Genomic DNA, 22,979 nt, shown 5'->3' with positions numbered 1-22,979 from the left:
GAGAAAGGAACTCTTATCCACTGCTGGTGGGAATGCCGTCTAGTTCAACCTTTATGGAAAGCGATATGGAGATTCCTCCAAAAACTGGAAATTGAGCTCCCATATGATCCAGCTATACCACTCCTAGGCATATACCCTAGGAACACAAAAATACAGTACAAAAACCCCTTCCTTACACCTATATTCATTGCAGCACTATTTACCATAGCAAGACTCTGGAAACAACCAAGATGCCCTTCAACAGACGAATGGCTAAAGAAACTATGGTACATATACACAATGGAATATTATGCAGCTGTCAGGAGAGGTGAATTCATGAAATTTTCCTACATATGAATGTACACGGAATCTATTATGCTGAGTGAAATAAGTGAAAGAGAGAGAGAAAGACGCAGAATGGTCTCACTCATCTATGGGTTTTAAGAAAAATGAAAGACATTCTTGCAACAATAATTTTCAGACACAAAAGAGAAAAGAGCTGGAAGTTCCAGCTCACCTCAGGAAGCTCACCACAAGGAGTGATGAGTTTAGTTAGAGAAATAACTACATTTTGAACTGTCCTAATAATGAGAATGTATGAGGGAAATGGAGAGCCTATTTAGAGTACATGAGGGGGTCAGGTGGGGAGGAGGGAGATTTGGGACATTGGTGATGGGAATGTTGCACTGGTATGGGTGATGTTCTTTACATGACTGAAACCCAAACACAATCATGTATGTAATCAAGGTGTTTAAATAAAATTTAAAAAATTTTAAATAAAAAAAACAAAAAAAAAAACAAAAAAATCTTATATATCATAAAAAAGAAAAATTATATACCACAAAAATTTTTATCACTTAATAAGTGCCAAAATTACAAAGTGTAAATATGTTTATTTCAGAGAACTCACACAGCTGAGGTCTTATTAGGTAAAAGTAAAATTAAAGGCTTATTGACAAAAAGGAAAGTATTAATCTCAAGCCATCCTCAGATCTCTAGGTGTATAATTCCTGAAGTGAACCAGTAGCTAATTATTCAGAGTGTAAGGGAGTAATAAAGAGCATCTATCAACCTGAAAATAAAATTAAAACATTCATCCAGACATTGCCTGAAAATACAGATAGCAGACAACATTCCTAAAAATTTCAGTATATCCTCGGTAGAACACTCCATGACATTGAGACTAAAGGCTTCTTCAAGGAGGAAACTGCACTTTCCAAACAAGTGGAAGCAGAGATCAACAGTTGGGAATACATTAAACTGAGAAGCTTCTGCACCTCAAAAGAAATAGTGCCCAGGATACAAGCGTCACCCACCGAGTGGGAGAAACTATTCACCCAATACCCTTCAGATAAAGGGGCTAATATCCAAAATATACAGGGCACTGACAGAACTTTACAAGAAAAAAACAACTAACCCCATCAAAAAATGGGGAGAAGAAATGAACAGACATTTTGATAAAAAAAAAATACAAATGGCTAAAAGGCACATGAAAAAATGCTCCTCATCACTAATCATCAGGGAGATGCAAATCAAAACAACGATGAGATACCACCTCACACCACAGAGATTGGCGCACATCACAAATAATGAGAAAATTCAGTGCTGGTGGGGATGTGGAGAGAAAGGAACTGTTATCCACTGCTGGTGGGAATTCGCCTAGTACAGCCTCTATGGAAAGCGATATGAAGATTCCTTCAAAATCTGGAAATTGAGCTCCCATTTGACCCAGCTATTCCACTTCTAGGGATATACCCTAAGAATACAAGAATACAATACAAAACCCCCTTCCTCACACCTATATTTATTGCAGCACTATTCACAATAGCCAGGCTCTGGTAACAACCAAGATGCCCTTCAACAGACGAATGGCTAAAGAAACTGTGGTACATATACACAATGGAATATTATGCAGCCGTCAGGAGAGATAAAGTCATGAAATTTTCCTATACATGGAATCTATCATGCTGAGTGAAATAAGTCATAGGGAGAGAGACGCAGAATAGTCTCACTCATCTATGGGTTTAAAAAAAAAATAAAAGTCATTTTTGTAATGAGCCTCAGAGACAATGAGAGGAGGGCTGGAACACCAGCTCACTCCATGAAGCTCACCACAAAGAGTGGTGTGTACAGCTATAGAAATAACTACACAGAGAACTACCAAAATCAAGTGAATGAGTGAGGGAACTGGAAAGCCTGTCTGGAGCACAGGTGGGGGTGGGGTGGGATGGAGGTAGATTGTGGACATTGGTGTTGGGAATGTTGCTCTGGTGAAAGGGGTGTTCTTTACATGACTGAAATCTAATCACAATCATTTATGTAATCAAGATGTTCAAATAAAGAAGAAAAAAATAAAAAATAAAAATAAAGAAATTGCCCCTGGCTTGGGAAGACCATTTGGGATGCCGGTGGATCAAACCGTGGTCCTTCCTTGGCTACCACTTGCAAGGCACCACCTCGCCGGCCCCTGTATTGTGATATCTTTGGGAAGCATTTTCAGATGTAAATTCTACACTTGAATAATAGATTGAATATGGTACTTCAAGAATGTATAGAAATGAATTTTTAAATGAGTACTAATGTATCCTGTATTGAAGATACAGCAAAAACTTGTTTGACTATTTCATATCTATTTTCTTCTAATTTTTTACTTAAAGAACACCAATTTTTATATTGGAAATATGCTAAAATAAAAAATTTAAAGCTTTAAAAAAATTTCAGTGTATTGGCTAGTATTCTTTGAATATGCATGATTTCCTTTTTGTTACATTATGAATAATAGGTTTCCCCCAAATAGTTACTTGCCTTTGCTTCACTTTCTGTGATGAAAATATATGAGATTTGTTTCTCTTGGTTCAATTAATGTAGTACATAGCCTCTGAAGCCCGTAACTTATTCGTCATGCTAAAGACAGATCTTGCTGCTCCAGCAGTATTGATCCGAGTGGTCCTTTTGGTAAGGAGTAAAACCTCTTTAATTACTTTGACTGACTTTCATTTTTTACAGTCTTAAGCACCTTCGCGGGCATGCTGGGGTGTTCTCATTTGTCTTAAGTTTGGTTGCATCTTGGTCTCTTTCCTGAGACTGATTGACTCTTCGTGGACTTGAGAAACCATTGGCTACTCCAGTCTCTTTCGAAGCTGACTTGGCTTAGTTAAGAAATCTGCACAAGCTTATCTCTCCATTTCTCCTCGTGTTTGATAACCTCTTCCCTTTCTTTTACCAGAGGTGTTTTGACCTTTAATTAAAAGGAAAATTTGTTGTCTTCCTTTCAGAAGACAGCAAATAATGAACTCATTAAAATGAGGTTAGTGTTCAGGCCTTAGAGCAATGAGTTGAAGTCTCATTAGCAGCTAACAATGCAGAACATAGCACATAAATAAACTTAATATGGCACAGCAAAATGCCTCGGTGCATTAAATTTGAGCAGAATCAAATGTTTACTGTCAGTGATGTCTAGGGCATGAAGTTTTAATGCACTTAATAAAGGAAAGCAAATTGCTTCCTATTAGCCATGAAATGTTACCACTGAAATTGCCCCCAAAAAAGTATATTATATAAATGTGGGCTATGTTAGTAATTAACTAGGATATTGTAGAAAAATATCTGTCTTTGCTTAATAGATGCAGTAATTAGAAAGAATAAAGATAACTCAAAAATCTCTAAAGGTAATTCTAGAAATTAATGTAAAACACTGTGGAATGTGAAAGTAAGGTTTTTATAAGAGACTTTATCTCACTTTTGGTCCAAGGTGAAAGAGATATTAGCAATGTCAAACTAAAGAATTGGTTAGTAAAATAAAAGGTCCCTGGAGTTGATTAAATATCTTCTGGGAAATAGATTCCTTAAGAACTTATTTAAAAGAGCTACTTCACTTCATTGATAGAAGTATGAAGACTTATTTCCCAAAATTATAATACTTTGTAACTCTTTTTATAATGCCGAATAAGTTGGTAAAATAATAATTAGAAGTTTTAATTCATCAGAACTGTGAATATAATTAAACTAAAAGTATTTTATGTGAAATAGTTAGATCATATTTATATTAAAATATTGGCAATGATAGACTTTTACTTTCATTCTTTCTATTATGCTATTAATCTGCAGTTAATCTATATTTAATATATTTCCAACGTAAGAAATGAAACAGTAGTTTTTTACTTAATAATTCACTCTACTTTTTGCCTGAATATTTGAAAAAGCTTGTTTTTATTCAACACCCCTAAGCTCTCATTAAAACATAAGAAAACTATTAGGGGTAAATGAGTAGATCAGTAACATCTGGTCTGTATAAATAAAGCAAGCTTATTAAAGGATGCTCATGGATTTTGTTTTGATTTTTGTTGTTGTCATTGTTGCCCTATTTTATTATTATTTCTTTGATATGGAGTCTATGTCCCATTGTGTTGCAAGCCACTGGTGTGTAGCATGGAGGTAAGACATTTGCCTTGCATGCAGAAGGATAGTGGTTCAAATCCCGGCAACCCATATGGTCCCCCGAGCCTGCCAGGATTGATTTCTGAGCATAGAGCCAAGATTAACCCCTGAGCACTGCCAGGTGTGACAAAAAAAAAAAAAGCAAATTAAAAAAAAGATGCTATTTGGTGCTGGGAATTTGAACCCAGGCTAGTTCAGTGACTAAATGAAAAATTCTTTAATTATCATGGTATTTTAAGTTTTATTATAAGTAATGACTTATGTGTTGTTTTTTAGCTCACCAGAGAGGTGTTTCTGGCTTTTTAATTCAATAACCATATAGCTTTATTAAGATATATCAACATCCTAAAGGAATGCCTTAATAAATAACACATAATAGAGTCAATCTTCATAATAATTGAGTTTGCTATTAGGTATAAAATATTTATTCATTTATTAAACAAAAATATACATTTAAGTACTAGATAGAAAGATTCTTATTCAAGAAGAATGTAGATTGTCTTTGGAACATAAAACTTTTTATCTAATACCCCACAAACTCATGCCTCTTCAGATCACTTGTAACGTGTCAAACAACTGAATCATTACTGCACACAATTATTTTATCATTCTCAACTTTGCTTATTTTCTATGTTTGCTCTATCAAGAAGTTGCATTTGAACACATTAACAAAAGCAAAAAAGGAGCAAAAGAGTGAATAAAAACAAGTATGCAATTCTACTACTTGCCCTTACTGACACATATAAAAGGAATTGATTAGAAAGTTATTTTTATTTTAATATTTAAACATTTACAGAAATAAAATTTAAATTAAAATTCAGAATACTTGTCATCTGCTAGAACACTTACCATAATTCCTCTTCTCTGTTCCAGAAATTGTTTTGAAAACTATTATAGAATGTGTATCAACTGCCAAAACCTAGTCAATGAATTTCTGAAACTTACCACCATGATCTCTGGTAATCTAGAATACAGATATCTTCAAAGTGCTTGTAAGGAAAAACTCACTGGGCATTGTAATCATCTGAGAATCTAGAGCATACTTTCTGTGTTCAAGGAACACTGCATAATTTGTACATTATAAAATAAAGGATCATACTTTACTAACGGTGATATTAAATAGCTATTATATAAAGACTGAAGAGGTTCTTAACCAGTACATGAACAGAAAATGAGTATTTTGTGAGTTAAAAGTAGATAAATCTATTACAGTATCATTCAACAATTATTGAATGAAAGCAGAAACAGTAACCTAAGAAAGAATGGCAATATTTGTTTGTGATTAAGTATATAGCTGTTTGGGCAGCTTGTAATTTTAAGACTAAAAAAAAATAAGAAAGGAATTACAGTAATACTTAAGGTTATTGTTGTGTAATTTTGTTAATTAACACAACTTAGTATCTGCTTTTAATCATTTCCTAACATAATAAGATGGTCCAGGAATACTATGTTTGTCAAAGTATACTAATTTCTTAATATATTTTCACAATTTTGCATGCTAAGGAAATGGTCTGTATCTGGAACTCTTTTAGGGACAACAAATCTTGTAATATTGAAGTTTTCTACCCTTTATACAGTTTACCTCTGTAGAACTAATGAGATTACATGACTAATTCTTTTTTCTTCAAAAAAATTAATTCAATTATGATTCATTGTTAAATAAATACTCAACACTCAGGCTTCCATATGCCATGGACCCCCATGCCAATTGTAATGGGGTGAGGGCTGGCAGTTTCTGTGTCTGCCTTGGAGTTTCTACACAGAGCAATGCCTTCTAGTCAAATTGCTCTCTAAATGAGATTCAAAACTAGACAAAGTGATTGGAGTTGTGCTTTAAAATCAACTATGGTATATTCAGTTTAGTGTAGATCCCTTATGAACATCCTAAGAAACATTTATATTATTGCTTTCACTCTTCACAGAGAAAAGTTTGACTTTTCTATTTGTTTTGGTGGGCTTTACTATATATCTTTGTCTTCATACTCTGATTCCTGATTATTACCCTAACTACTTTTTAGATACTGAATTTACTGTGACCAATTTCATTCTACATCCCCAAAATACTCCTAATATATATAGTTCATTCTTACTGTTGTGTTTTCATTGACTGAAATCCATAATTTATGAAAAACTGGATAGTCATTTTTTGTAATTAATTTATGAAACTCTACTTAGTCCTGTGCAAAAGAGAATCAGAGAAGGAATCACTGGGGTATTTAGAAGTAATTTTCATGCTGCTATTTGCACTAGTTAATAAAAATTTAATAATAATAGCATAATAAAATAACAATAAAAATTGTTATTGTAATAATTCTCCACCAAGTCTTAAGTTCCTAGAAGAGCACAATAAGGGGAGTTAAGGTTTTTGGATGGGAGGATAAATAGTTTTTGAATAGATAAATAATGTCACAAGAAGATAGAAAACTCTATGGTTATGTCCAAGTTCCTGGCGATTTCAGTAAGAGGAAAAGATGAATTAAAACACTTAAGATATGCATAGTTAGCGTAATTCAGCAAGTATTGTGCTTGCTTTGCATGTGACTGACCTAAATTCAATCCCTGGCATTCCTTGGGGCCCTGCAAAGAGTGATGAGTGCAGAGGCTGAACACTACTAAGAATGGCTCAAAAATAAAAAAAAAGAAATTTATTACTCTAAATTTTAATGTACTTTCCAAATTTTAACGTACTTTCCGCTCAATTAGTTGTCCACAATGAGTGTCCCTAACCCCCACAAATTTCTTTCCACAAATTCTATCATTAATTCACCCATTCTATAATCACTGCTACATTGTATAAATTCCTATTAGACTTAATATATTTGAAATAACAAATTTTGGTCAATTATAATTCTATTGGAGTATCAATGAGTTTCTTTTAAAAAGAAAATAAGGCAAGTGGCTGAAGCTATTCTACAGTGGTAAGGCATTCACCGGAGTACCTCTGACCTGTGATTTCAGCACCACATATAGTGTGTGTATTGAGAACTCTAAGTACCACCATAAATTATTCCTGAGCATAGAGTTAGGAATAAGCCCTAAGTACCATTAGTATGTCTCTAAGACAAAAGATTTTTTAACAATTTTCAAACAAAAGAGATAGTACAGTGGATATAGTTGTCTTGCATGCAACTAACTCGGATTGGATCCTTGTGATAACTATAATCACATATATCCCAAACCCTCTAGTAATGATCACTGATCACATATCTAGAAGTAAGCCTAAAGCACAATCTAGAAACTGAATGAAAACCAAACCAAAAGGGTAGGTTTCTGAAGAGTGAGGCTTTCTTCCAAGAGGAAAGAAAAAAGAGAGGGCGACTATCAAGCTAAACTGCAGAAGTGTCATTCTTTAAACCTGGGTTGGCCTTATTCATTTTAGCTTGTTTTTTTGACAAATAGTTTCTACACAAAAGTTCACAGAACTCTGAACAATTCATCTTGTGTGGTCACACAGAAGAACACTTGAAGAACTTTAGGTTATTTAGGTTGGATCAAGTGTAGAAACAAATATTCTCAACTGGGGCCCATGTCTTGTGAAATCTTGGAAGATCACTCCAACTTTCCATAGAACATTTTTCCACCTGGAAATAAGTCTAGGAGTAGCCCTTTCTAGTTCCCACATTGAGATCTTACTAAGAAAAATAGGCTAGCATTTTTGAAGCTAAACAGAGTATACAGATTATATCAAAATCTGAGTATACAGATTAACAGTTATAATAAATATTAGGTGTTTTATCTAATACTTTAAAATAAATAAAATTCTGTCAGATATGTATATAATGTTGCATAGTAATTATATTTAAGGTTAATATAAGATTGTCAGAGTCACATGCAATATTCCTTAAAGTTATCATAGGTAAAATCATGAAAAGTACTCAAAATCAGTGTAAGATTTATCTTTCAACTATATTTAAATTTAACCAGCCATGGTATGAAGCTTACCACAAAGATTGTTACATGCAGTTAGAGAAATAACTACACTAACAACTACCATGACAGTGATAGAGAGAAATAAAATGTCTGTCTCAAAGACAGGCAGGGTATAGGGAGGAGGGAAATGGGGGGCACTGGTGGCAGGAAAGTTGCACTCTTGAAGGGGGATGTGTATTTTATGCTGAAACCTAACTACAAACTGTTTGTAACCATGGGGCTTAAATAAATAATTAAATAATTAAAAATGACAAACTAGTGTATCCCTTTATAGAGAAATTAAAATGCTCCTGGTTTACTTTTCTGTTTGTTTTCCTTTGTTTTGTTTTTGATCACACCTGGTAGGGCTCAGGAATTACTCCTGGCTATGTGTTCAGAAATCGCTCCTGGCAACTTAGGGGACCATATGATTGGTCTGTCCAAGGTCGGCCATGTGCAATGCAAATGCCCTACCTCTGTGCTATCACTCCTGCTCTGCTCGTTTCCTTTTTTAATAAATAATAAAATATAAAAAAGATTGCTTTGAAAAAGGGGAGATCACTACCGATATTGCAGAGATTTAAAGGGTAATCAGAGACTACTTGATAAAATCTATGACACTAAAAATGAGAACCTGGAAGAAATGGATAAATTCTTGGACTCTTATAACCTCCCTCGGTTGAATAAAGAGGATGTAGCATATCTAAACAACCCCAACACTATTAATGAAATTAAAACAGTAATCAAATGTCAGCCCAAAAACAAAAGTCCTGGCCCAGATGGATACACTAATGAATTCTTTCAAACCTTCCAAGAGGAACTACTACCAATACTGGCAAGACTCATGAAATCAAAAAAATGGGAACACTTTCAAATCGCTTTTATGAAGCCACCATCAAGCTCTCCCTGTTTGCAGATGACATGATACTCTACTTAGAAAACCCTAAAGACTCTACCAAAAAGCTTCTAGAAACAATAGACTCATATTGTAAAGTGGCAGGCTCAAAATTAACACCCAAATATCAATGGCCTTTTCTTTAATAATATAATTTTTATTTTGATCATAGTGTCTTACATATTGTTGACAATAATATTTTAGGTACATATTTACAAAAAATCAGGGGGGATTCCCGTCACTTATTTGTCCTCCCTGCACCTCCATTTTCGTCCTACCTCCCATATCCTCCTCCCTCACCCCCGGGACTGCTAGAATATGTGGTCCCCTCTGTACCTAGCTTACTACTTAGTAGTCTTGCACCTATTTGATCTTGGTGCCTCCCTTATTTCCCCCTCTAACTGGGAGGCAGGACTAGATAGTTCAAGTTATGTGGTTTTGTTTGAAGAAGAGAAAAATAATAAACTGGGGTAAAAGTCTAATGCGCCAAAAATGGGCGGAATCCTTCTAGAGGCTCTCATTATCGGTTTGAGAGACAAAGGGAAAAAAGAAGGTAAAACACCCCAGCAGTACACAAAGAAGTGTCAAATATCCAGTGAGGACACCAACAATAATGATAAGCACCACAAAAAAAAAAAAAAAAAAAACCAACAACTATGGTCTTGAGATAAGAAACATGGCAGAGCACATAAAGAAAGAAAAGAAGAGAAAAAAATAAGTATAAATGGGGAGAACAACTTCAATAACCACACCAAAACAAATAAATCGACCAAAAATAGATAGGCAAATAAAAATAAAAAATAATAATAAATGAAGATAAAAATAATATATAAAAAATAAACAATGTTTTGTGCTTTTTGCATTTTTTCCCTCCTGCACTAGCACAGTAAATATTGGGGTAATTCGAAAAGGAATTCACTTGGCCTAAGAAATATGGGGTTTCTCCATTCTTGAGTATATTGTCATGGGATTAACTATAGACTGTTCATTTACTCTCCTGGTGGTACTTTCGTGGTGTTTGGAAGACTTCTGCTCCTTCCTGGGTGATAAAATCAGACCTCTGCATCTAGAGATCTCAGTATCTGCACAGGTCCAGGAGTGGGACTTATGATGAAGTCTTTCCTTGTGGTTCTAGAAGTTCTGTTCCCTCAGTGTCATTTTAATCCATCTTCTGTGGTTGGTGATCTTGGTCTTTGCACTGATCCTAGGATGGCACCTAGTATACTGTCTTTCATTGTGTTTCCAGAAGCCCCATTTCGTTGCAATTCTCTCTGCCAGAACTTTGGAAATGGGATCATGGTTATTGTGAAGGTCGTAGTTCAAACCCTAGACTAGGGCTTTTTTATTGATCCCAAGATATATACAGTCTGGTCATGGTTCTAGCAGCCAGTCATCTGTAAATCGCGATCTTGGCTTTTGGACCTACCAAAGGGTGACAAGTCTTCTGATTTTGTCTTATCATTAACTGGTAAGGTAGGATAACCTGCTCTTAGGCTTTCTAGTTCTTCCTTTTCCAGTCTTGAAAGAGGGTGTTTTTCCAAGAATCTGTCGATTTCTACTGGGTTCTCTAGCCTAGCTGAGTATAGTTGTTCATAATATGATCACATGATATGTTGTATTTCTTGGGGTTCTGTTATAATCTCTCCCCTTTCATTTGTGATCCTACTGATTTCGGTGTTTTCCCTCTTTTTTTGGTGATTTTTGCCAGTGGTTTGTCTATCTTGTTTATTTTTTCGAAAAACCAACTCCTGGTCTCATTGATTATTTTTGTATTGTTTTTTAGTTCCTATGTTGTTTATTTCTGAACTGATCTTTATTATTTCTTGCCTTCTGGTTGTGTTTGGGTTTCTCTGTTGCTGTTGTTCCAATTCCTTGAGGTTATCCTTTAAACTGTTGATTTTGTCATTTTCCTGTTTCTTGACATAGGCCTGTATTGCTATGAGTTTCCCCCTAATTACTGCTTTTGCTGTGTCCCACAAATTTTGACATGTTGTCTCTTCATTATCATTTGTCTCAAGGAATCTTTTTATTTCTTCCTTGAGTTGTTCTTTGATCCAGCTATTGTTGAGCAGCATGTTGTTTTAAGCTCCAGTATTAGTTTTTCTCCATTGCTTCTTTTTGAAGAATTTTGACCTCTGTTGCATAGTGGTCTAATAGGGTACTTCTAATGATCCTTACATTTGTGGTCTTATATAGGTTGGCTTTGTATCCTAATACATGGTCTATTCTGGAGAAGGTTCCATGTGGGCTTGAGAAGAATGTGTATTCTGCTATCTGGGTATGGAGGGCTCTATATAAGTCTATTAGCCCTAGATCTTCTAATTTTTCATTTAGAGCTCTTATTTCTTTGCTATTTTTCTGTTTGGTGGATCTGTCCAGTGATGATAGTGGAGTATTGAGGTCCCCTACTATTATCACATTTCCCTTCATGTGTTTCTCCAGGTTTGTGAGCAGATGCCTCACATATTTTGCTGGCTCTACATTAGGTGCATAGATATTAACCAGGGTTAGTACTTCTTTATCTAATGTTCCCCTGATCAGTAAGTAGTGACCCTTTTTGTCTCTGATCACTTTCTTGAGGTTTAATGCAATTTGGTCTGGTATAAGAATGGCTGTCCCTGCTCTTTTTTGTTTTTCACTGGCCTGAATAATTACTTTCCATCCTTTTATTCTAAGCTTGTGCTTATCCTGTAGTTGTAGGTGTGTTTCTTGCAGACAGCAGAAGTCTGGTTTATTTTTCCTAACCCAGTTCTCTACTATGTGTCTTTTAATTGGAGAATTTAGTCCATTGACATTTAGGGAGATTATTGACAGAGATGACTGTTATGCAGTTGTGTTGTATAGGGTGGTTGTTGTGAAAATTTGGGGTTTGGATTGTGTAATTCATCTCTGAGTAGGTCGTTTAGGATCGGCTTTGTTTGCACAAATAATTCAAGTTCGTTCTTGTTTGAGAATGTTTTTAGTCTGCCCTCCCATATGAATGATAGTTTTGCTGTGTATTGAACCCTGGGTTGGAAATTTCTTTCATTCACTTGTTTAAATATGTCATTCCACTGTCTTCTTGCTTGAATTATTTCAAATGGGAGATATGGTTTGATTCTTATGTCCCTTTCTTTGTACTTGAGGTTTTTTTCTCCCTTATTGCTTTAAGAAGTTCATCTTTCACTTTGTTTTTTGCCATTTGGATTACTATATGTCTTGGTGTTGGTTTATTAGGGGCTATTTTATTAGGGACTCTCTTCACTTCCTGGATTAGCATTGAAGTTTCTTTCCAGAGGGTGGGAAAGTTCTCTGCTATTATTTCCCTGACTACTTGTTCTTCCCCTTTCCTTACTTTCTCCCCTTCTGGTATACCCACAATTCTTAGATTATTTCTTTTGTCCTTGTTCATTAGATACTGGACTTTTCCTTCCAGTGCTTTGCCTTTTATTTCTTTGTTGGTTTCTTGATCATTTTTTGTTTGAAGTTTTCCTTCAAGTTCCTCAATGTGCTTCTCCAACTCTGTTTCTGCTCATAAGGCTTGTTACTTTGTCTTCAATTCTTTCAATTTCAATTGAATTCCTTCAATTCTTTGTGTATAGAATCTCTCATGTTCTTTAACATTTCTTCTTTAATTTGGCTGATTTGTTCATCTATAGATTTCTTATACTCGGTAGCTAGCGTTTTTTCATTTCTTTTATCATTTCTTGCATTTCCTTCCTCATGGCTGCTTTTAGGTCTCCTTCCCATATATCTGTGTGTTTTGGTGGACTTGGAAACTTTCTAGGGTTTGTTTCCGTATCTCCAGATGTTAGGGTTCTCCTTAATTTACCCATATTTCTTTGCATTTATTGGTGTGGTTTGTAGTGCTGTGCCTTCTAAATTTAGCCTGTTTTGGTCCCCTGTGGCGTGGGGATGGGTCCCCTCCCTGAGCATGGTTCTAGAGGGGGTTGTTGGGTGAGCTCACTGAGGTTTGGCTCCTCCTGTGCTCTTTATGTGGCCTGATCCATTGCTTTTCCCTTTTGTTGTCAGCTAGTGCAGATCCTTTCCTGACCACAATGGTGGAGGGCGCTGTTGAGCCTAACTCCTTCGCACCCCCTCTACTACCTGGAAGTCAGCCTTCCTTAAGTGGGTCTGGTCGATTTCCTTCTCCTTATTCCTGTCAGCCGGTGCAGTTCTGCTCCAGGCCACAATGGTTGCTGGTGCTGTTGAGCCTAGCTCTGTGTCCTCCCTCCCCTAACTGGGAGTCAATGGAGCTCCGCCCCCACCGAGCTGCAGCAAAAAGAATTCCCACAGCCAAACCCACCCAGTAGCTTCCCTCAGCCCTTGAGGAGTCCCAGGTCCACTCTGGGGGGTAGGCTGCTCTAGGTTACCCAAAGGTCCAGGTGGCAGGCCTAAACTCACCCAGTCTATTGGTCCCAGCCTGTCCCAGCAGCACAGAGTGGGTCTGGCACAGGCGTCTCTGGCCTGCTACATGTCAGGGAACTGCACTCCCCTGTCTAAGCTCTGGTCAGGTGGGGTGATCTCTGGGGACAGGAAAGTAAGATGGCAGGCAAGGGGTCTCTGTGCACCCATGTGGAGCGGCCCGAGGGGAATGCACTCACCCTGGGTACCAATGCGCAGGGTGGTAGACACGGGGGTCTCTGTGCACCCAGGTGGAGTGACCTCAGGTCCCTGCACTCACTGGGGACAGGCGTGCAGGCTGATGGGTGTGGAGGACTCTGTGTGCACACATGGAACAGCCTCAGGGGAATGCACTCACCCTGGGTACAGGCATGTGGGGTGGCAGACACAGGGGTCTCTGTGCACCCAGGTAGAGCGGCCTCAGGGCACTGCACTTACTCTGGGGACAGGCGCGCAGGCTGGTGGTTGCGGAGGACTGTGTGCCCACTTGGAGCAGCTTCAGCAGAATGCAGTCACCCTGGGTACCGGCGCGTGGGGTGGCAGACACGGGGGTCTCTGTGCGCCCTCTGGAGTGGCCTCAGGGCACTGCTCTCATTCTGGGGACAGGTGCACAGGCTGGTGGGCACAGAGGACTCTGTGTACCCACGTGGAGAGGCCTCAGGGGAATGCACTCACCCTGGGTACCGGCGCGTGGGGTGGCAGATGCGGGGTTCTCTGTGAGCCCAGGTGGAGCAGCCTCAGGGCACTGCACTCACTCTGGGACAGGCGCACAGGCTGCCAATGACATTTTTATACACCAATAATAATAGGGAAGAAATGGACATTAAGAAAACAACCCCATTCACATTAGTGCCACACAAACTCAAATATCTTAGAGTCACCTTGACTAAAGATGTGAAGGACCTATACAAAGAAAGTATAAAATTCTGCTCCAATAAATAAGAGAGGACACACGGAAATGGAAACACATACCCTGCTCATGGATTGGCAGGATTAAGATCATTAAAATGGCAATACTCCCCAAAGCATTGTACAGATTTAATGTGATCCCTCAAAAGATACCCATATCATTCTTCAAAGGCACTTTTGAAATTCATTTGGAACAATAAACACCCTCGAATAGCCAAAGCAATTATTGAGAAAAAGAATATGGGAGGCATTACTTTTCCCAACTTTAAACTGTATTATAAAGCAATAGTTATCAAAACAGCATGGTATTGGAATAAAGACAGACCCTCATATCAGTGGAATAGACTTGATTATGCAGAGAATGTTCCCCAGACATACAGTCACCTAATCTTTGATAAAGAAGCAAGAAGTCCTAAATGGAGCAAAGAAAGCCTCTTCAACAAGTGGTGTTGGCACAACTGGCTAGCCACTTGAAAAAAAGCAATCTTAGACCCCCAGCTAACATCACATACGAAGGTAAAGTCCAAATGGATTAAAGATCTCGATATCAGAGCTGAAACCATAAGGTACATAGGACAACACGTAGCTATAACACTCCATGACATTGAGACTAAAGGCATCTTCAAGGAGGAAACTGCACTCTCCAAGCAAGTGAAAGCAGAGATTAACAAACAGGAATATATTAAGCTGAGAAAAAAATAGTGCCCAGGATACAAGAGCCACCAACTGAGTGGGAGAAACTATTCACCCAATACCCATCAGATAAGGGGCTAATCTCCAAAATATACAGGGCACTGACAGAACTCTACAAGAAAAAAAAATCTAATCCCATCAAAAAATGGGGAGAAAAAATAGACAGACACTTTGATAAAGAAGTAATACAAATGGCCAAAAGGCACATGAAAAAATGCTCCACATCACTAATCACCAGGGAGATGCAAATCAAAACAACTATGAGGTACCACCTCACACCCCAGAGATTGGCACACATCACAAAGAATGAGAACAAGTAGTGTTGGCAGGGATGTGGTGAGACCGGAACTCTTATCCACTGCTGGTGGGAATGCCGCCTAGTTCAACCTTCTTTGAAGGGCAATATGGAGATTCCTCCTAAAACTGGAAATTGAGCTCCCATACGATCCAGCTATACCACTCCTAGGAATATACCCTAGGAACACACACATACACACACACACACACACACACACACACACAAACCCTTCCTTACACCTATATTTATTGCAGCACTATTTACCATAGCAAGACTCTGGAAACAACCAAGATGCCCTTCAACAGATGAATGGCTAAAGAAACTGTGATACATATACGCAATGGACTATTATGCAGCCGTCAGGAGAGATGAAGTTATGAAATTTTCCTATACATGGATGTACATGGAATCTATTATGCTGAGTGAAATAAGTCAGAGAGAAAGAGAAAGACAGAGAATGGTCTCACTTATCTATGTGTTTTAAGAAAAATGAAAGACATTTCTCAACAATTTTCAGAGAAAAAAAGAGGAAAGAGCTGGACATTACAGCCAACCTCACAACAAAGAGTGATGAGTTTAATTGGAGAAATAACTACATAAGAACTATCCTAACAATGAGAATATATGAGGGAAATAGAAAGCCTATCTAGAGTACAGGTGGGGGCGGGGAGGGGAGGAGGGATATTTGGGTCATTGTGGTGGGAATGTTGCACTGGTGATGGGGGGTGTCATCTTATATGACTGAAACTCAAACACAATCATGTTTGTAACCAATGTGTTTAAATAAAAATTATTTTTAAAAATCCACTGATTAAAAAGGCAACAACACATAAGGACAAAAGTACTGTAATACTGTATGAAATGGCTTACAAATTACTTATAAATTAAATATAAAAGTTTAAATACAAAAGTATTTAAAAGAGCAATATAAAAAAGATTGCTTTGTGTACTGGTAAGAAATGTTATAATGTACTACAATCTGGGGAATTGAGGGACAAAGTAATTTTTCATGTGTCTTGTTTTATTTTTCTTAATGAAGTTTTGGCTGAAAATTCAAAATTTTTTTGAGAATTCTGTTTATGGCCTTCTCACTGTAACTTTACCTTGTCCTTTCTTTGCAACTTTTTCTTCAAATAAAATTAAAAAATAAAAAGGAAAATGTATTTAAATTTGTATTGCTTAATTAAGCTTAATCTATTTTATGTTTCTGATTATTTTTGTCTTTGTTTACTTTATCATTGAAAGAGATGAGAAAGTTCCCATCTTATTTGAGTTTGCAAATCCTAAGACCATTTGTTCATATTGAGAAGGAAGACTTTAATCGGTCAGATATGCTTTTTTAAATCTATTTGTTTTGTTTGTACTTATAGAAATTGTCATTTTAACTCCCATATTAAAGATTAATATTGGCTGGCTGTGACTAGACAACTATTTCTTTCAACAATAAAAAAGTTTGTAAAATTTTTCATATATCTAATTAGCACTGGCAAAAATAATAGATATGCCTTCACCCTCTAAACTTGTCTTTCTTTGTGATCTATAGTCTGAGATTTTTAGACATCCATGTGACAAATGTGCTGATGAAATGCAGAATCTTATCTTTATCATTCTTATGTAATTGAAATATTTGATTCATCAACTGCATTTATCATTTAACCATCAAAAAGTTTTCCTCAAATCAAAGTAAATAAAACTTATTCATTATTTCACTAATTATGCTTTTCCATATCTTAAATCCCTCCCACATATATAATGAATGTATTTAGCAATGCGTTAGATACATAAAGATACATGATAGTTGATGGGCCTACTGGTGTCTACAGACTAGAAGAAGAAAAAAAGATAAAGTAGCATAGCAACTGAAAAGGATGCTTTTCAAAAGGTTAAAAATTGGAGAAAAGACGATTTCAACTGTATTAACTGCTCCTAAGAGAGCATCATGAAGGATGGTGGAGGAACATCTTAAGAGGAGTGTCATGGTAAACTGAGGAAAGATAGGCCCACTTCCTCCATCTACACTAAAGATGCATTCTAAGTATTTTTAAAGGTGTGGAAATCATTGTAAACTATATAGCCTCAATAATAATAATAATAATAATTAAAAATACATAATCTTTTTAATGATAATTTTAATGAGTTTGAGTTGATTAGAACTTTAGGCACACATTTGTGTGATATCTCTATTCTCCAAGTTTAGGAGCTATTCTTATTAAAACCAATGCCTCATCCACTTATGATGAATACTTATTGACCTAGAGAATAGGTGATAGATAATAAATGCAGACAAAAGAAAGATTTAGAATAAAAGGCAGAAAATTAATTATATGATGTTGGAGAGGTGAGGAAATATCTTTTTGGGGGAGTAAACTATTTAAAAGACGAAAATCAAGGATTGTGTATTGGGTAAAGTATGAATGCCCAAGAAAAATAAGCTCACTGAGATTTAAGAAAAGTTGTTTTGAGGCCAGAGAAGTGGCACAAGTGGTAAGGTGTCTGCCTTACCCGCACTAGCCTAGGACAGACTGAGGTTTGATCTTCCAGCATCCCATATTGTCCCCCAAGCCAGGAACGATTTCTCAGATCATAGCCAGGAGTAATCCCTGAGCATCACTGTGTGTAGCCCCCAAAACCAAAAAAAAAAAAAAGTTGTTTTAAAGCTCTCTTCAGTATATCTACCAAAATAATTAGAATGGTCGACTAGTTCAGACTTTGTTTTTAATTTTGCTCTTTTGTTTGGGTTTGTTTTAGTTTGTGGCCACATTTAGTGGTGCTCAGGGACTGCTCATGGTTCTGCACTCAGGAATCATTCCTGTTGTGCCCTAAGGACCATATGGAATGCCTGATATCAAACCCAGATTGGCTGCATGCCTGACAAACACCCGAGCTGCTTTAGTCTCTACACTCTTTGATATGTTGTGTTGCTTTTGAGAGTTTTAAAATCAGTTCACATTTCTGAGTCACACTAACAGGTCTAATTTTCTTATCTTTTATGTTTAACTGGTAATATTTAAATCCTATCTTCAAAATCACATCCTGAAAAGTTGTGACATAAGGTAACTACTGACTACATACATAGTTCGCCAACCTTTGAGTTATTTGACCTTCCCCCCCCCTTTTGTCTTTAAACTAATTTCCTAGAGAAATAATCTTAATTCTAGGGGGAAATAAATACTTAGATAATTTTGAATCAAGTCCCAACCTAGTTTCCATGCTCAAAACAAACTGTATGAAAGTTTGTGTCATTAAAAATGGTTAGTAGTAACCAAACTAATATCTCTAATTTGAAATGAGTTTTTCATTCCAATCAAAATAAATAAGTAGACTTATTTTATTCTGATTTTAAAGTTTCATTAAAATATGTGGTGTAATAGCACAATCAGGAATGGACCAGGGTTTAATCCCTGGCATCTCATATGCTCCTTGAGCCTGCCAGGAGCAATTTCTGAGCACACAGCTAGAAGAAACCCCCGAGTACCTCCCGGTGTGGCTCAAAAACAAACAGAAAATGAGGGTGGGAGGAAGCATTTTGATCAACAAGCAGACCAAAATGCCCAAGGATATCAGAGTTCTGAGTTAAGCAATATATTCTGACATGAGTAAAAAGCAGTTAAAATTTTTAAGGAAATTTTACATGACTTATCTGATACTGACTATTGTCAATCTTTTCTGACTTGTTTTCAACAATAAATTAGCATATTATAATTTAAATAAAAATTGGATAAAATTTAGAGAATATTTATTTATTGGACTTAGTTAACTATTCCCTTTTACATGTTCATATTTCAATATCTCCACACCCTATAAATTATTTATTGTTGTCTAGTTTATAAAGCAAAAGTCTAAATATTCTTTAAAAATTATGGTCAGGCAGTAAAGTTAAATAAAATGCTCAGTTGCAATGCACACAAAAGTTATATTCTAATCCTCATCAATGAATGTAAAATTTGTATATATCCTAATGATTCTGTTTTATTTTCCTAAAGAAATCTAAGTGAAGTCTCAACATCAGAAACTTAAGCAATGTCTCACACAGAAATGAAAAACTCAGTGCTGTGTATTTAGAAACAAATATAGCAGCAACTTATAATAATTTAGCGCAGAATTGCTTTATAATTCATTTGTATTCAATAAAATAATAGCAGTGATTAGAACACCTGAAATATGAACAGAACAGAACATTACCCACAGACATCTTACAGATCCCGTATTATTTGTTCATTTCCTGCATTCACCTTTAAACAAGAGGCATCCCAAAGCTTCATAATTATATTTCTAAAATCATGTTAATTTCTTATTTATTTCAGGCATTACTAGAGACTCAAAATTTACTGCGCACTCAGGTTGCAAATTTTACCTTCAACCTTGGATTTTCAGGGAAGTTTTACCATACAGGTAAGAAGGAGCTTTGTCTTCCTCAGGCAGCTACATATAAATAGGAGAGAGGATTTTCAATGTTTCCTAAGTAGGTGAAATAGAGGATCTATGAGGGGGAAATTTTGGATGCTTTCTATGAATAGCCAAATTCAAAATCAATATACGTGTTTTCTTTGGTTAATACTGTTAGCCAGGACAAAAGAGAGGTAATTAATTTTGGTCAATTCAACAAAAAAGCCATAACCATATTTCTATGCATCTTGACCATGTATTGTAAGTCAAAATCATGGTGGTCAAAATGATAGCAATGATGGCAATGACTGCAATAATATGTATTTTAAATTCATGGGAAAATTGACATGGCATTGTTTTGTACAGATTGTTCTCTTTTGGAAAATATCTGGAGATGAGAATGTTCGTAGCCCCCAAGAATTTTTTGGACCTTAAAATTAATTGACTTTCCCTTGCAGGATTTTCCCTTAATTTGGTCCAAGATACACTTATATCATAAAAATCAGGTTGGTATTTCTCTCCAGATCTGTTTAACCAGGCTTATACTTATGTTCAGAAATGGTCTTTAAACCAATTTTCAGAATATTCTTTGCATTTACACATCATTCTGTGGTCTGGTATAGCTTTCTTCTTTAATCGTGTTCACCCATGGAGCTGGAGGGGTGGCTCAAGCAGTGGGCGTTTGCTTTGCAAGCCCTGACCTAGGACAGTTGGCGGCATGATTGAGTGTCACCGGGTGTGACCCCAAAAGAAAAAAAAATAGTGTTAAACTTCAAAATTTGAAATTGTTTTTATTTTTAATGTGAGTATTTTTGATATCTTGCGCTAGTATTAAGACTAACTTTTTGTATTTAAGTATCTAACAATAATAACACAAATAATGACAAGTGGTATCTTTGATATACAGTCAGGCCAATGCCTGGTCTCTCCCACAGAATTGTTGACAGAAAGCATTGTTTATAACGTGTACTGTTGTTACTTCATACAACCAGAGAAAAACATTTCTTAGTATTTTCTATGCATGCATGCATTGGCTCATTAAAATATCTCCTTCAAAGGTAGCCTTAAATGATTACAAACACAGCTCATTTACCGAAGGAGTTTCATTTAATGTTTATCCAAAGTGGTTCAGCATGGTTTATTAGAATATTGTAGCAGCAACTCCATATAGACATTTTTAATGCTTTCCATACCCACATAATTTGAAACATGAAAACACATTTAAAGTAATAGAAGTAAAATTAGTATTGGGACTAGCTAATAAATCAAATGATTGCTTATTTCAAAGGACATTTTTTTTAGAAAGAGATTTGGGTCATCATATCTGCAAAGGGAAAGTAATTCTAGCTTACAATTTTGAAAATAAACATGGTTTTGTAAACCTTTAAAGCTCCTCCACCTCCAGAAATGAATTTGGGCCCAAGATGCTCTGCCTATGAACTTTTAAAGCAGATAAATCTAAGTGCTTTATCTGCTTGTGAAAGGGGAAAATTATGTGATTATTTGGAGAACACACATAAACAATACTATTTTGCCTTAAATAGCTCTAAAATGTAAGAAAATCTGTTCTTTTGGCTGAAATTTATCTGGATAACTGTCTCAGCTTTTATTTACTTTTCATACTCAGACCTGTGAAACCTGCCAGACATTTAGAGACTCAATGTATCAACATTAGGCAATTTATAACACTTTCCATTTCTTCTTTATAATATTGACTATGTACAAAATACACATGCACTGGGAAAATAACAATGTACTAGTCTCACATGATAATACCCCAAAATAATAATCAGAAATTGTCCCTCCAAAGATATTTTAATTAACTTTCTTTTATTATTTTGGATTTTGGATCACACCCAGGGGTGATCAGGGGTTACTCCTAGCTCTTCATTCAGGAAGCTCTCATGGTGGTGCTAAAGGAACTATATAGGATGCCACAAATTGAAACCAGGTTAGCTGTGTGCAAAGAAAACACCCCACCTCTGTACTATTACACCAGCCCCTTTATTATACATCTTTACTGTGCATTACTCTGTTGTTAATAAACTCACAAAAATGATAGAATAGATGCTTTATTCTAGACTAAAAAAAAAAAAAAACAGTCCAATGACCTGAGTGCATGCTTTGCACAAAGGAGGCTCAGATTAAATTTCAGGTGCACATGGTTTCCTGAGGTGATGAGGGAATGAGGAGAGAGGGAAGATTCAAACCAGGAAAAATAAGGAATACTTTATTCTGAATGTGCACTGTGTGGAAATCCTAGAAGCTTAATTTGCTTAACATATATGAAGCATTAATTGCTTTGTTTTTTAACAGAGAGAATTATTGAAAATCATCTATACATAGTTCTAGGGGCATGATATGGAGGATTTCCTTAATTTACTTGATGAATCAAGGCTGCTTTGAAAAGGAAATTAGCTATTGAGGAGGGCTTTCCTCTTTCCTCTCTAGTCATGTACTATAAGGAGGTTTAATTAGATAGAAAACAAAGATAACAAAGGAAGGAAGGGCTTGGCCTTTGAGAACATTAAGCTGTGATGTGTAACCATGAGTTGGCCTTGTCACATTGACTGTCCCCTCCCGGGATGATCTGGTTTCCCAATGCATAAGGATGCTGATTGATGAGACTCATTGTTTTGAAGACATTTAATCACATATGCCCAGTATAATAATGATAAATTCTGCATTTCTTAGCTGGCTTCTCTTATTTGTATTTCCCTTGTATTATTTCTTGTTTAGTGTCTTTGTCCTTTGAATGCTAAAAAAACTCACCCACCAAAATAAGGCAATGCTAAACTTGCCCAAAAGTCACTCATTCACAGGTGCCAGAATAAAGAGGAAGGACGTCTTATTGACGAAAAAGCAAAAATAAATAAGAGAATGGAATAAAACATTGAAAGTTAACCATCTTGTGTCTGAAATATATAAAGCTGAGTGAAATTACACAATGAGAGCTCAACTGAAAAATTATGAATTTATGGCATTAAGATGCTATCAAAGAAGGAAGGGCTACAAATACTGTGTTTTGTAAAATATGTTTTCTAGTGACAATTGTTGCTATTCCTGCTATTAACAACAAATTGAATATTA

At 36.1% G+C, this 22,979-nt stretch overlaps 1 protein-coding gene across 1 annotated transcript in view; it reads left to right on the top strand.

Moving 5' to 3' along the window:
• NDST4 (N-deacetylase and N-sulfotransferase 4) overlaps positions 1–22,979 on the top strand; it is a 272,025-nt gene that overhangs the window by 139,784 nt on the left and 109,262 nt on the right. The window contains exon 3 of the mRNA XM_049786876.1: positions 19,808–19,895. Within this exon, the coding sequence (XP_049642833.1) occupies positions 19,808–19,895 (88 nt within the window). The remainder of the gene's footprint in view (positions 1–19,807; positions 19,896–22,979) is intronic.

This window comes from Suncus etruscus, chromosome 14, assembly GCF_024139225.1.
Source record: "Suncus etruscus isolate mSunEtr1 chromosome 14, mSunEtr1.pri.cur, whole genome shotgun sequence".
In the NCBI taxonomy this organism is placed as follows: Eukaryota; Metazoa; Chordata; class Mammalia; order Eulipotyphla; family Soricidae; genus Suncus; species Suncus etruscus.
The sequence above is the reverse complement of the archived record's forward strand: the minus strand, read 5'-3'. Positions and strand labels throughout refer to the sequence as shown.